Here is a 15,201-nt window from a genome sequence, read left to right on the forward strand (position 1 = left end):
AGTCCCTTACCTCCTCCCTGTCTCCTGGTTGGCAGTGCTAGGAAAGCCTTTCTCCGAGGCCCAGCCTGGCCCAGCCAAACCGTCCTTCCAATAATTTTGTAGGTGCTAATTTCTACTATCAAAGACTTTTTGCTTCAAAACACCTGGAATAGTTTGTGCGATCTGGATTAAACCCTAGCTAACAGAGTATTCGATGATATTCTCCATTTATGCATTCAATAGGATAAAAGGACATCCCAAATCTACATCCTGTCCATTCCTGAGCTTCGTTCTTCCAACACTCCCTGGCACCCTGCAGAGTAGTTAATGAGACAGTCCTGGATTTGCCAAGCACTGCCACTTCTATAATTTGTCCATACTGTTTCTATGTACATACAGCTCCTTTTACAAGATACGAACCTGTGCTCGCTTCCAATATTGCACTCTTTAACCCAATATAAAATGACTTTTTAAATGGAATTATTGACATGCTCTATTGGTGCCAAGTGTACACATAAAGATGTAAAAATTATGTACACTAGTAACTGCTGATCATAAGTATAGTTGCCAGCTGTTACAAAACATCGTTATTACCAGATTATTGCTTATATTCCCTATGCAATAATTTCCACATACCTAGTGTTCGTTTCTTCACTGGAAGCTTGCAACCTTTGATACCATTTATGCATTTTACCCCAAACCATGCCCACCATCCCACTAGTGACCACCACTTTGTTCTCTGTATTTAGTAGTCTGCTTTTGTTTGCTTCTTAGATTCCTTTTGGCAGGAATTTGTTTTGTTTTTGAAGTTCCAAACATGAGGATAAGCCCATGGTATCTGGCTGTGGAAATAATGGATCACGTTATTACTCTGTAATTTTGAAAGAATATTCAGACTCTTTTCCCCATAGGGTGCCCCAAATTAATTCTGCCCGGCAGTGTATGAGGGTTCCTGTTTTCTTTATACCCTTGGCAACTTTTGATATTTCTACCCTTTGGGTTATACCCATTCGGACACTTGTCAGCTGATACCACACTGTGGATTTGATTTGCCTTTCCCGGATGACTAGTGATGTTGAGCACTTTTCCGTGTGTCTGTTGGCCATCTGTATGTCTTCTCTGAAAATGTCTATTTAGGGCATCTGCCCATGTTTTCATCCGATGATTTGGTGGTGTTCTGTGTTGACTTGTAAAAGTTCTTCCAATACTTTCGATATTCAACCCTTATGGAATGTAGCATTTGCACAAGTCTTCTCCCATTCAGTAAGTTGTCTCTGCATTCAGTTGAGGGTCTCCTTTGCTGTACGAGAGCATTGCATTTTGGTGTGGTCCCAGTATTTGATTTCTGCCTTTGGTTCCCTTGCCTAAGGAGACCTACCCAGAAAAAGAGTTGCAAAGGCCTATGTCCAAGTAGTTACTGCCAAATGTCTCCTTGCAGTTTTATGGTTTCAGGTCTCACACGTGGGTCTCTGATGCATTTTTTTTTAAAGGTTTTATTTATTTTTTTGACAGACAGAGATCACAAGTAGGCAGAGAGGCAGGCAGAGAGAGGAGGAAGCAGACTCCCTGCTGAGCAGACAGCCCCACGTGGGGCTCGATCCCAGGATCCTGGGATCAGGACCTGAGCTGAAGGCAGAGGCTTTAACACACTGAGCCACCCAGGCGCCCCTCTCTAATGCATTTTAAGTTTATTTTTGTGTAAGGGGTCAGAAAGTGGTCCAGTTTTCCAAACACCATGTGTTGAAGAGACCATCTTTCCCCATAGCCTATCCTTGCCCCCTATGTTTTAGATTCATTGACCATTTAAGCTTAAGTTTGTTCTGTGGCTATTTCCCTCCATTGATCTGTGTTTATTTTTGGTGCCAGTAACATTACCCACACATACACACACACACACACACACACACACACACACACACACAGGAAAATTATAGTTTTGGAGTATTTCTTGAAATCTGGGACTATGATACCTCCAGCTTTACTCTTTATTCTCAAGATTTCTTTGGCTGTCTGAGGATTTTTGTGGTTTGGTACCAGATTTAGGATTATTTTTTTAGTTCTCTGAAAAAATGCTATATTTTGATAGGGATTGCTTCAGATATGTAGCTTGCTTTGGGTAGTATGACCATTTTCACAGTATTCATTCTTGCAATCCTTCCTCAATTCCCTTCCTCCATGTTTTTTCATTTTTAGAGCATGAGTCTTCCCCTGCTGGTTAGTATTTAATCACAGGCGTTGTTGTTTTTTTTTTTTTTTAAAGATTTTATTTATTTGACAGAGATCACAAGTAGGCAGAGAGGCAGGCGGGGGGAGAGGAGGAAGCAGTCTCCCTGCTGAGCAGAGAGCCCGATGTGGGGCTCGATCCCAGGACCCCGAGATCATGACCTGAGCCAAAAGCAGAGGCCTAACACACTGAGCCACCTAGGCACCCCAGTCATAGGCGTTTTATTATGTTTGTGTAATTGATAATGGGATATTTTCAAAAATTCTATCTCTGTTTCTCTGTTATTAGTGTATAAAAATTACATGTTTCTGTATATTCTATATCCTCTGGCTTTCCTGAATTTATCAGTTCTAATAGTTGGGGTTTTTTTTGTTTGTTTGTTTAAGATTTTATTTGACAGAGAGACATAGCGAGAGAGGGAACACAAGCAGGGGGAGTGGGAGAGGGAGAAGCAGGCTTCCCTCTGAGCAGGGAGCCCAGTGCGGGGCTGGATTCCAGGATCCTGGGATCATGACCTGAGCCAGCCAGATGCCCCAGTTCTAATAGTTTTTGAAGCAGTTTGAATTTTGTTTATAAAACAGGCACCATGTCATCTGCTTAATGACAGTTGCCTTTTTTTCCCCCCCAATTTTGATGACTTTTTTCTTCATCTGACTGGTACATTTAGGACTTTCAGTATTGTGTTGAATTAAACTGGTGATAATGGATTTTCTTGTCTTGTTCTTGGTCTTTGAGGGAAAAGCTCTGTTTTTCTCCATTAAATATGATTTAGCTTTCTGTTCATCCTATATGGCCTTTATTATGTGGAGGTATGTCTCCTCTCAACCTACTTCATGGAAGTTCTTGTCATGAATGCATGTATTATTGTGTTAAGTGGTTTTTCTGCATCAATTCAGGTGTTTTTCACCCTTTGTCTTGTTAATGTGATGTGTATGTATCACATTGATGGACTTGCAAATAGCAAACCACACTTGCATCCCTGTAATAAATCCTACTTGATTGTGGTAAATGAATTTTTAAGTTTTTTAATTGTTTTTGCCAACGTGTTGATAATTTTTGCATCTGTGTTCCTCTGATTTATTAATATCGAACCATTCGTGCATTCCTAGAATTGATCTTACTTGATCATAGTAAGTGCTTTCTATTTTTTTTTAATATTTTATTTATTTGACAGAGATCACAAGTAGGCAGAGAGGCAGGGAGAGGGAGAGAGGAGGAAGCAGGCTCCCCGCTGAGCAGAGAGCCGGATGTGGGTCTTCATCCCAGGACCCCGGGATCATGACCTGAGCCGAAGGCAGAGGCTTTAAACCACTGAGCCACCCAGGTGCCCCTGGTAAGTACTTTTTAAATATATCTTTGGATTCTGTTTGGTAAGGTTTTGTTAAGAAGTTCTGCATCTCTGGGCATCTGGATGGCTCGGTGGTTTTTGGCTCAGGTCATGATCTCTGGGTTGGGAGATGGAGCCCTGCATCACACTCCATGCCCAGTGCAGAGACTGCAGCAATATTTACAATTGTTATACCTTTTATCATTGCACACTGCACTTAACTTTGTCTGTTGTTGTAGCTTTTGTTTTAAAGTACCTTTTTTTCCAACATAAATATTGCTACCCCAATTTGTTTTTTGTTATTACTTTCATTTATATGGTAGATGTTTTTCCAGCCCTTCACATTCAGTCTACATGGATCTTTAGATCTAAGTTGTGAGTCTCTTGTGGGCAATGTATAGACCAGTCGTGGTTTTGGTTTTTTTTTTTTTTTTAAAGATTTTATTTATTTATTTGACAGACAGAGATCACAAGTAGGCAGAGAGGCAGGCAGAGAGAGAGGAAGGGAAGCAGGCTCCCTGCCGAGCAGAGAGCCCGATGCGGGGCTCGATCCCAGGACCCTGGGATCATGACCTGAGCTGAAGGCAGAGGCTTTAACCCAATGAGCCACCCAGGCGCCCCCGGTCGTGGTTTTTTTTAATCCACTCTGTCACCCTGTGTCTTTTGATTGGAGCATGCAGTCTGTTTACATTTAAAGCAATTATTGATAGGTATGTATTTGTTGCAATGTTGTTAATTGTTCTGATTATTTTTGTAGTTCTTCTCAGTTCATTTCTTTTCCTTTCTTTTATTGTGGTTTGATTGCTTTCTTTAGTGTTATGCTTGGATCCATTAGAGGTTTTTTGATTTGAGGATACCATTAAGTTCATGTATAGTGTCATGTGTGTATAGCAGTCTTGTGTTCAAGTTCAGTAACTATTAAATTGATGGTTAAAGTTTGAACACATTCTAACAGCACTAAACTTTTACTCCCTTCTCCATATTTTATGTATATATTTTACATCTTTTTGTGTACCCCTTGACTGATTTTATAGATATAATTGATTTTACTATTTGTGTTTTAACCTCCGTACTGGCTTTATGACTGATTAATCTACTACTTTTATTAATGTCGGTTTTTACCTGTGAAATTTTTTCCTTTCATATTCTGGTTATGTTCTTCCCTTTCCACTCAAAGAATTTTAATATTTCATGTAAGGCTAAGTCTGTGGTGATGAACTCCTTTAACTTTTGTCTGGGAAACTATCTTTCCTTTTATTCTTTTTTTTTAAGATTTTATTTATTTGACAGAAAGAGAGAGAGATCACAAATAGGCAGAGAGGCAGGCAGAGAGAGGAGAAGCAGGCTCCCTGCTGAGCAGAGAGCCAAGTGCAGGGCTCGAGCCCAGGACCCTAAGATCATGACCCGAGCAGAAGGCAGAGGCTTAACCCACTGAGCCACCCAGGCACCCCTGTCCTTTTATTCTTAATGATGGCCTTGCTGGACAGAGTACTCGTCCTAGTGGCTGCAGGTTTTTTTCCTCAGCACTTCAAATGTATCTTGCCACAGCCTTCTGGCCTGCAAAATTTCTGCTGAAAAATCAGGTGATAGCCTTATGGGGTTTCCCTTATATAAAACTCTTTCTTCTTTTCTCTTTCTGCTTTAAAATTCTCTTTATCACTCCTTTTTGCCATTTTAATTATGTGTCTTGGTGTGGACATTCTTGGGTTAATGTTTTAGAGGTTCTCTGTGCTTCTGAGGCCTAGATGTGTTTTTTCTTCCCTAGAGTAGGGAACTCTTTAGTTATTATGCCTCCAAACAAGTTTTCTGCCCACTCTTCTCCTTCTAAGGTCCCTAAATTGCAAATGTTGTAATACCTGGTGAAGTCACTGAGTCCCCTTAACCTATTTGCGTATTTTATATTAATTATTTATTGAGCTGCTCATCTTGGTTGCTATTACTTTTTCTGATCACTGATCCTTTCTTCTGCATCTTCTAACCCACTGCTGATTCCGTCTAATATAATTTTAATTTAGTTACTGAATTCTTTACTTTTTATGTTTTTTATCTCTTTGCTGAAGTTTTCAGTGAGGTTATGCACCCTTTCTTCAAGTTCAGTATCTTTATGTCCATTACTTTAAGTCCTTTATCAGACACAGTGCTTATATCTGTTTCAGGTAGCTCTTCTGCTATGATTTTTGTCTTGTCCTTTCATTTAGAACATTTTCCTTTGTCTCTTTATTTTATCTGGCTCTGTTTCCATGTATTAGGGAGGTCAGCTACACCTGGTCTTGACAGTAGTGGCCTTGTGTAGAAGAGGTCCTGGGGTGCCCTGTAGTAAATTCCCCAAGTCACCAGGACTACGCACTCGACAAGCATCTCCTATTTTGGTTGCATTGTTTATATGGCTAACTCTGTTTTCTCAGTTTCAGAGAGCCCGCAAATCTACATATGATTTTTCTTTCCCAGTCTCTGGCTGAGACTTGAATTGCCTATACAGAGATTAGGTGTCAAGAGGCTAATGTGTAGGATGATACCAGATTATATGTAATGATGTCCTTGTGTTGCCTACAAGGATGGTAAAAGTTAAGATTAATATTCTTTGATAGGTGAAAGATGAAAATTTTAATTCCTAATAGCAGAAGAGCATTAGGGTATAGTTTTCAAACCACTAGGAGAGAAAGCTAACAGATGTAACAAACGCTCATAAACTTATTTTTAAATATGTCAGTCATTTTATATACTATTGGCTTAAATGCTTAAGCAGGGGGCATAGATTTTTATACTAGGTTAAGAAGTGAACTATATACTATTTTAATATAACAATGATAAATGTCTGACAGCAAAGGTTTAAAAAATATATATCCTACAAATATTAAAAAATCTATTGTAGCTACTTAATATCAGAAAAATAGATTCCTAGTCATTAAAAAAAAATGAGTATTTCCAATAACAGTTTCACTCTGTGAGAAAGATAAAACATATCTACATATATATACACCAAATCCTACGTCCTCAAAAGACATGAAGCAAAATTTGGCAGTGGTGTAGATGTCCACCACTGAGGTAGGTTTTCTTATGCTTATGGAAGTACAATAAGTAGACAACACCAGATTTTTAAAACATGACCTGGGTTCTAGGCCTCAATGGCTTCACCACTGAGATTTATCACCTGTTTTTAAAGGAGAAATAATTCCAATATTATACAAGTTTGTCCAGATAGAACACAAAGTACTTCTCAAGTCATCTTATGAGTCTAATATTATCTTAAATTATCTCTATCAGGTTTTAGAATTAAGAAAAATCAGGGACGCCTGGGTGGCTCAGTTGGTTAAGCGGCTGCCTTCGGCTCAGGTCATGATCCCAGCGTCCTGGGATCGAGTCCCACGTCGGGCTCCTTGCTCAGCAGGGAGCCTGCTTCTCCCTCTGCCTCTGCCTGCCTCTGCTCACTCTCTCTGACAAATAAATAAAAATAAAATCTTTAAAAAAAAAAAAAAAAGAAAAATTATATCAGGGCTCCTGGGTGGCTCAGTTGGTTAAGCAACTCCCTTTGGCTCAGGGCATGAGCCTGGAGTCCCAGGATCAAGTCCCGCATCGGGCTCCCTGCTCAGCGGAGATTCTGCTTCTCCCTCTGACCTCTCCCCTCTCATGCTCTCTCTCTGTCAAATAAATAAAATCTTAAAAAAAAAGAAAAGAAAAATTACAGATCAATTTTATTCAAAAAATTGGACAAAAATCCTAAACATTAATAAATCAAATCCATCTGTCTTTAAAAGGGAATAAAATGTCCAGGCCAATTTGGATTCATATCTAAATCATGGTTGATTCCATATTAAAAAAAAAAATCAATCATCAAGTTGGCATATTGAGACTAGAAGAGATATTTTAATAGATGCAAAAAAATGGCTAAAATTCACTTTTGTAATTAAAAATGCTCTTAGCAAATTTGAAAGTTAATGGTAAAAAAAAAGCTTTCTTTTTGAAATTAGCAAAAAGAAAAATATCATTTGTATTTAATATTGCATTGACGACTACAGTCAAGATAAAGCAAAGATAGGACAGGAAAGGAAGAAATAAAACTCACTCTCATATATTTGACTATGTAAGTAAAGGCTAGCAATAAATTATATATAACTGACATAAATTTAAGGTTGAATAAAACATTCAAGAAAATGCTGGAAATGAAATTTTTAAAAATATCCCTCACAATAGCATAAAAATATCAAATACCTAGAAATTAATCTGGCAAAGAGTACAAAAGCGCTCCATGGAGCACCTGGCACAATTGAGAGATGAAAGAATTCTTCAATCAATAAAAGACCTAGATCAAGTTCATGGATTATAAGACTCAATATTGTAAATCCATTTCCCCCAAACTGATTAAGTTCTATGCAATTCCAATCAAAATTCCAACAGGATATTTTTCTGAAATGTCACTGACTGTAAGTCCATGTGTATTTTTGAACAAGCTAAAGGGACAGGAATAACCAAGACACTCCTAAGGGAAAACATGATAGCAAGATGGCTTTGCTGTTTGGCAAAACTTACTATAAGGCTACAGTGTTTAAAAAAAGTACGGTTCTGGGATTCTGCAAGAACAGACCGTTGAAATCGACACATACACACAAAGGCCTTTGCTCTATGACAGAAAAACTGGGGTAAGGATGGAGTTTTCAGTGTTATTAGAACAACCAGATCACCACATGAATAATAAAAATACAGGTGGAAAGAAAATAATAAAAACCCCTCACCCTGAAGGAGGACTGGACCTAGTGACTTGCTTCCCACCAACAGAATATGGCCAAGTGATGGGATATTGTGTCCAAGATTAAGCTGGGAGAGGCTACCTTCCGCATTTCTGGTTCACTCTCCTGCAGCTTCTCACTTGGGCATCTTGATGAAGCCAGCCACAGTGCTGGGAGCTGCCCCAGGACAGGGCCCTGTGGAAGAAACAGAGGGTGGCCTCTGCTCAGCGGCACACACAAGGAGATGAATCCTGCCCACAGCCCTGTGAGTAAGCGTGGAAGCGGATTCTTTCCCAGGCCAGTCTGGGGCGCGACCCTACACCTGAGGACGTGGCTGGGCTGTGTCCAGACTCCAGCCCCACGGCAACTCTGAGAGCTTGTGTGAGGCCGCCAAGCTTTGTGGTAACTGGTTACACGGTGACAACTAGTACAGATTAAGTTCTGCTCAATTCTATTAACCCAATACCATCTCTGATTCCCCTCCACATACGAAGCTCTCAGAGGTCCTTCCCTGCCTGAGGCCAAGCCATGGGAACCAGGAACTCGTGTAAGCTAGAAGTGCCCTCGGGCCCCGCTCCCAGTCCTTACTCCTCTTCTCCATCTAGAATCTTTGCGGATCTCCGCCACAGTCCCAGCCCTCCCTGTCTCCACCCTTCTGCTTGCCAGCCCGAAGGGCTTGTTTCCACTTGTGAACAGAGTAGATCCAGTCCATTAAGAAATCCTGACGGCTCCACTTTTCACATATACCCCAAAGCTGGCCACTTCGACTACCCTCCTTGCAATCCTTCTGATCCAATTCCACCTCTCTTGCCTGGATTACTGAAACAGTTTAATCTACATTTGTCATCTTCCAGTCTATTCTCCCCCAAATGCCAGGGTGATCTATTTAAACCTAAGTCAAATCATGAGTTCTGATGCTCAGAACGGCGCAGCTCCCCTTGCAGAGTACCGTGAAACTCCGCACCGCGGCCCACAGCGCCCTGACCTCTCTGCTACTGTGCTCCTTGTCCATCTGCATGCAGCCGCGCCGGCCTTTCTGCTCCTCCTCCAGCTCGCCGGGCCTGCCCCATCCTAAGCCTTTGCAGGGGTGGTTCTGGAGGAAGTTCTTCGGATCAGGAGGGCAGTTCCAGCAAGCCTGGGAGGGGTGGGAAATCTCCATTTCTAGTAAGTTCCCACGAGATGCTGATGCGAGAGGCTGCTGGTGTTTTGGAGAACTCCAGGGGAAGAATCTGTGAAGTAACTTTAGGACTAACTCTCCATCTCCCAAGTCTACAAGGGTCAAGTCCTTCATAAGATCTAGGCAGGTGACATTTAATAGTGTGAGCTCTCCGGGTCTCGAGTTTTCTCTTGCTTTAACGACCGCACCCCCTCCCCCCCTTACTTTGAGCACCTTTTGTTCCCTTCATGGAGCAGTAGGGATCTACACTGAGATTCACTCACTTGATCGTTTACTGTGTCTTTGGCCAACTAGAATGTGAGATCCAAAGCACGGAGCTCCTTATCATCCCAAGAGCTGAACAGACTTTTTTGGATAGAAATGATTTAAATTGAAAATGATATTTAGTCTTTTAATTTCCTTAGCAGAATAGAAACCCATTTTTTTAAAAAAATGTACTAACTACATGTGCTCGTAGGAGGAGAGCACAGCAGTGGGGAAAACAGATTTCTGAGATCCGCTAAACCTGGATTCCTAAGTCAGCTTTACGGCTAGCGAAACGTCTGTATAAGGTTAACATGCTACCTTGGACTCAGTGTGTTTATTTTGTAAATGGTGAGAGCAGCAGGTGGTTTGGAATAGACAAATGTATGCGAAATCTCTAGGACAGTTCTCACTGAAGTGGTGCTCAAAAAATATTCCTTCCTCTTCAGTATCTCACAGCTCCTCTAGCTCACATTTTATTTCCTTGGCAAGTTAACTAAAGCTGTTCTGGATGGGATTTTATCTAAGTTTCTATTTTTAATACTTAACATTAAAACCTTTGCCTAGTACCTTCAGGTGAAAAGTTTTCCTGTAACACACATCAGACGTAACGGAGAATAAGTGTGCTGATACTGGGACGATACTTCAAATCGAACCCCCATGAAATGTTCATCACGGACGGTGTTCGTCCGCAAGCATTTCTGGGCAAGAGGCTACCTGAGTTGACGGCCTTTCTAAAAGGGACCTACACCTCACTGCAAAACCAAAACATCCCATTCTTACCAGGAGTATTCTGGAGAAACAGTTTTCACAAACATGAGTGTCAGCTATAGATGGTCTGCCTAAGAACAAAGCAGCAATACTGCTCTCACGACAGTGAAACAGAGATGGTGTTTTACTGCTCATGCTGCACAACCATGCGTGACCTGATACTGCTGAAATAGTCTTTATTTCTGAACATTCCAAAAGAGCAGTGTACACAGTAACAAATATTAAGTCATATACCGTAAGAAAGCATTCATTAGTGCAAATGGGTTTTGTAAAAGGTCTATCAAAAAGATTTATTTGCTTTAAAATGCATCCATTTCCAGAAGCATTGTTAATAAAACATTACAGTTTCTCATCCTCTGTAATAAAGTAGTGAAAATCAATCATGGCACAGTAGCAAACACTGCAGGTATTAAGTGCAATGAGCCCGTGATGCCTTTATAAATCGGAAACCCAGGTATGACAATAAATTAACAAAGAAAACGACAAGAGCCTCTAACTGGCTACCTCCTTGCGATGCTTCAGCTCAGGTTGTGCTCATTCAACATAAAATTAGGTCTTTCAAAGTGTATGGTGGGTTTTTGCTGATCTATCCCTAGAGCTAAAAAAATAGTACCTTACCACAAAAATATTTTTATGGCACAAAATTTAAGTTGTTCCATAGTGGTTCACATAGGTGTAAAAAGAAATAGGCACAAAAAATAAAATTCCTGTAAACTATAAAAAAGTAAACTTCAAAGCATAAATTATAGAACCTAGTTGTAAATATGCAATGTATTAAAATACCGAACATGTAATGGGAAGATGTTTAGAACACGTAAGTAAACTGAACAAGTTACTTTAACAAACTCATGACAAAGAAAGTATTATCGATACATCCCAATCCTCTCAAAGTGTTCAGGTACACAGCAGTTCTACAAAACCCCCCTAGATCTAAGTGTCACAATACCACGACCACGGCTCCCAGACCGGTGCGGTATTCTCTCAGGCAAATATTTAAGTGCAATCGTTAGTCTCTGGCGCTTGGTCCGTTGAAAAACAATGCAGTCAATATGTTAAAATGCAGAAGGGAAAGAATATCCCGACGTTCACAGTTACCTAGCCAGCTAGGTAACTCGACCCTCATTTCCACTCCTTTCCCGTGCTCCAGGGGCACGTCGAACCGCATCAGTAGCAACCGTCTCTCCAGCTCCCGTCCCTCAAAGCGCTGAGCGAAGACAGAGGCTTTGGAGGCTGAAGGAAACTGCGGGGACGGAAAGAGACCCGTGAATACACTCCCAGGAGTCCCGGCACTTGGCCAGCAGCTACTGGCATGTTCCAGAGCGTGCCGGGCGCCATGCACTGGATCCTCGCCATGCACTCGGCGGCTGGAAACGCCATTCTCAGCACATTCACTGCCATGGGTGTTGTTACATGTGAACTGCAACATATCCTTCGTGGACAAAGGGTATTTTCAAACCAGAAAGAGAAAGATGAACTCTGTCTAAAGACAAATGGGTACTTCCCTGAATGCAAATAGCAAATTCACATGAAGAAATCTGCAGCCTTACAAATAAAGATGTGCCTAGCATACTGGCAAAGCATAATACCCAGTGTTGGCCTAAATCTGGGAGGACGTCCTCTCCTACAGCCTGGCAGTGACCACCATGAGACGAGCTTAGTTTGGAGACCTATTCAAGGACCAATGGAGGGTCACAGTAACCTACACCCATCAAATAGTGTGATTCTATTCTGCCATGAATGTAACACCATCTGCATTTACAGAGGGAGAATAAGCCGGAATTTATTAAACATGCAACAAAATGCTTTCTATGTGAGTAACGGGGTTAGGCGTCCACTCACTTTTGTTTACTTTTAATAGTTTCTGAATTTGTTTATCTGAGCACCTATTCTAATCGGAAAATAATTACACATATTAACACAGAAAGGGAAAACTGCTTGCTCGTACAACACCCCTCTTCATACCGTCACTGTGACCCATCCAACACCCACCCACCCCCCACCCCCGCGCCCACAGCCTCATTCCTGGTCGGGAGTGGTCTGCGGTTACTGCCTCCACGGTCTGCTCTTCCAAAACTATCCCTGACGTGCCATTCTCATTGACCTAAAATACTTCAAGATCTCCAGTTCAAGAAGGGCACACCGTGACCATGAGCTTGTCTGATACGTGCCTTGCAACTAATCCGAAATTTTAAAGAAGAAAAGTTCCAGCTGGACCACACTCACCTTACCAGCATAAGCTAACAAAGGCCCAGCTCCGGATCACCAAGGCGCCGTCCCCAGCCAGGCTGGGGACAGGGTGTGCGTGCATACGCCTAACGCATTTGCCTATTTTGATGAAAGATTACTGTTTTGACAAATATTTACAATTCTATCCTGTGCTAGGCACAGTCCTTAGCCTTGGGGTTTTATATTCATGACCACCCCCTCCCCCGTCCCCATGAAGCTTCCATTTCTAGAGAGATCAGACCGTAAACTAGGAAGTCAGGAGAATCTGTAGTCCCTCAGACGGTGATCAATGCTATGGGGGGAAAGGGGAAGGAGGAGGGGGGAGAGAAGGAGCTACAACCGCCCCTGGACGTGCACTTGCGGACAGAGGGGTCATCTGAGCGAAGTCCTGATGGAGGGGAAAGGCCCTGCGAATTACTGGGGGGAAGGAAAATACACGGAAGCCCCAGAGACAGAGCTTACCTGGAGAATTAAAGCGAAGGTGGTGCATCAGGAGTGAAGTGAGGAGGGAGGAAGGGATACCCCCCGCCCCAGCACTTTCCAGAGGAAGGGGGGTCAAAGGTCAGGTCATGAAGGGCAGCGTGCCGGAGACCCCAAAAGGGAGCATGGTTCCTGTGGTTTCCAATTTCAAACTGCAAAAGCGGCTATGGAGCGGACAAAGGTTCGTACCTTCTAACAGGCTGTGCAATTTTGCTTCGAGGCAGGTTGCTCCCGTTTATTGCCAGTGAAGGTCTAGGCAGGGCGCTGCGGCCCACGCTCCCGGCCTGCGCGGCTTTGTTTGGTGTGGGGATGCCGGAGCTGGAGTACAGCTGGAGGCCGTTGGACAGAGGCGTGCTGCCGCCGCCGCCCTGCACGGTGGGACTCACGTAGGCCGTGGCTTTCAGAGGCTGCCGCACCGACACTGGGAAATGCCCCACGCTGTGGATTCTGTGCTGGAGCTGTCCTGGGGAGGGAACTAGAAAGGAAGAGGACAGGGGCGAGAGAGAAAACTTACACGGCTACCCAACTCAGGAAAGGTACCTCCCATTCAAGGCCAGTAGAGTCTGAAATGGAACACACAGAAATGAAATGTGGGTTCCAGACAGTAGTGAGTACTAGAAAATTCTAATTCTTGACATGTCACCTGTCCTGTCCATTAGCAACATTTCTGAGCACCCAACTCTATCTAGAAGCCCCATCTAACAACAGTTTCCTTCCCTTTAATGAATGGAACCAGCCCTGAGTTCTCACAGGACAGTTTCTTCCATGCTTGCTGGGAAGACATTAGGATGTTGATGGTTGCTCTGGGGATGGTCTCATGAAAATAAAATGAGGGGACAATTAATACTGCGATGATGGGAAGACAGAGGTGACATCAGTAGGTTATGAACAGCTTATTACAGGTTAAATATTTTCGTCATGGCATTGACCCATGTCCTAGGGTTGGTGTGAAGAGTAAATGAGTTAATCCACATGAAGCCTTTGAGTGGTGCCTGTCACTTAGTAACCACCCAACTAGCACTATTATTACCTTGACAATAACAGCTCTCTGGGTAAGAATGCCTAAAAACTACATCAATATACTTACATACCCAACATTTTCTAAAGTAGTTTAATGGATTTTGAACTTAACCATAAAATAGGAAGGGAGAAAGACAAAAAAAATATGTCCCTTGTTTTATTTAATGTCTCTTGAATTATTTCCTTAAAAAAATAGTTTTGCTTAAGTGTCTGTCAGGTGAAGTCTATACACAGGAATGCTGACGTATATGCTCATGTACAGCAGTCAAAACTCAATGCAGACTGAGGTCCACACAAGATTCTGGGGTAGTTTTGATCCCAGCAAGTTTTCGTCACACTGTAAAACTTCTGTCAGTGGACAAATAATCTCTAAGTTCTTTTCCAACCAATTCTACAATTCCTTAATTAGGTAGCTTTTTTGAATATTTCAATACATTGGCTAGTCAGGTGTAATAAATGTACCAAGTAACTAATGCAACATAACTAACGCGAGAGGTTCACAGGGGAATCCAGGGAAGGAAAGGATAGATAGGGATATATGGGCACTCCATACTTCCTAATTGCTCAGTAAGCCTAAACTGCTCAGGACGAAAAAAAAGCCTAGATTTAAAAATCCAATGTGAATTTGGCTCAGTCGCTTTTAAAAAACTTAATATACATAAAGTACATAAATCTTAAGTCTAGCACTCGATTTTCAAAGTGAACACGTTGTGGAACCACCAGTCACACCAAGACAGAGCCTTACCTGCAGCCCAGAAGGCTCTCACCCCCCTCCCACTCACTGTTCCCATAATGGTGACAGTTATTCTCACTCTGTCACCACAGATTGGTTACTCCTACACTGAACTTCATAGAAATGGAATTACACAGTACGTTCTCTGGCTTCTTTCACTCAGCATCATGTTTCTTAGATTCAGCCACGTTGTCAGCACTGCTCTGCAGTGTTCGGTTATATGAATGTCACAGTTTGCTCGGCTGATGACGAAAGGCTGGGTTATTTCAGTGTGGGGTTTGGGCAACATTCTTGAAT

At 42.1% G+C, this 15,201-nt stretch overlaps 1 protein-coding gene across 4 annotated transcripts in view; it reads right to left on the bottom strand.

Moving 5' to 3' along the window:
- Nucleotides 1-10,605: 10,605 nt before the first annotated feature.
- SLAIN1 (SLAIN motif family member 1) overlaps nucleotides 10,606-15,201 on the bottom strand; it is a gene marked incomplete at its 5' end in the record, with an annotated part of 59,187 nt that continues 54,591 nt past the window's right edge. For all 4 annotated transcript variants that reach the window (XM_080799676.1, XM_080799675.1, XM_080799674.1 and 1 more), the window contains 2 exons: nucleotides 10,606-11,685; nucleotides 13,341-13,626. In XM_080799676.1, coding sequence (XP_080655802.1) covers nucleotides 11,610-11,685; nucleotides 13,341-13,626 — 362 coding nt within the window. In that variant the 3' untranslated portion in view covers nucleotides 10,606-11,609. The remainder of the gene's footprint in view (nucleotides 11,686-13,340; nucleotides 13,627-15,201) is intronic.

Source organism: Martes martes (genome assembly GCF_963455335.1).
Source record: "Martes martes genome assembly, chromosome: 3".
NCBI classification, from domain to species: Eukaryota; Metazoa; Chordata; class Mammalia; order Carnivora; family Mustelidae; genus Martes; species Martes martes.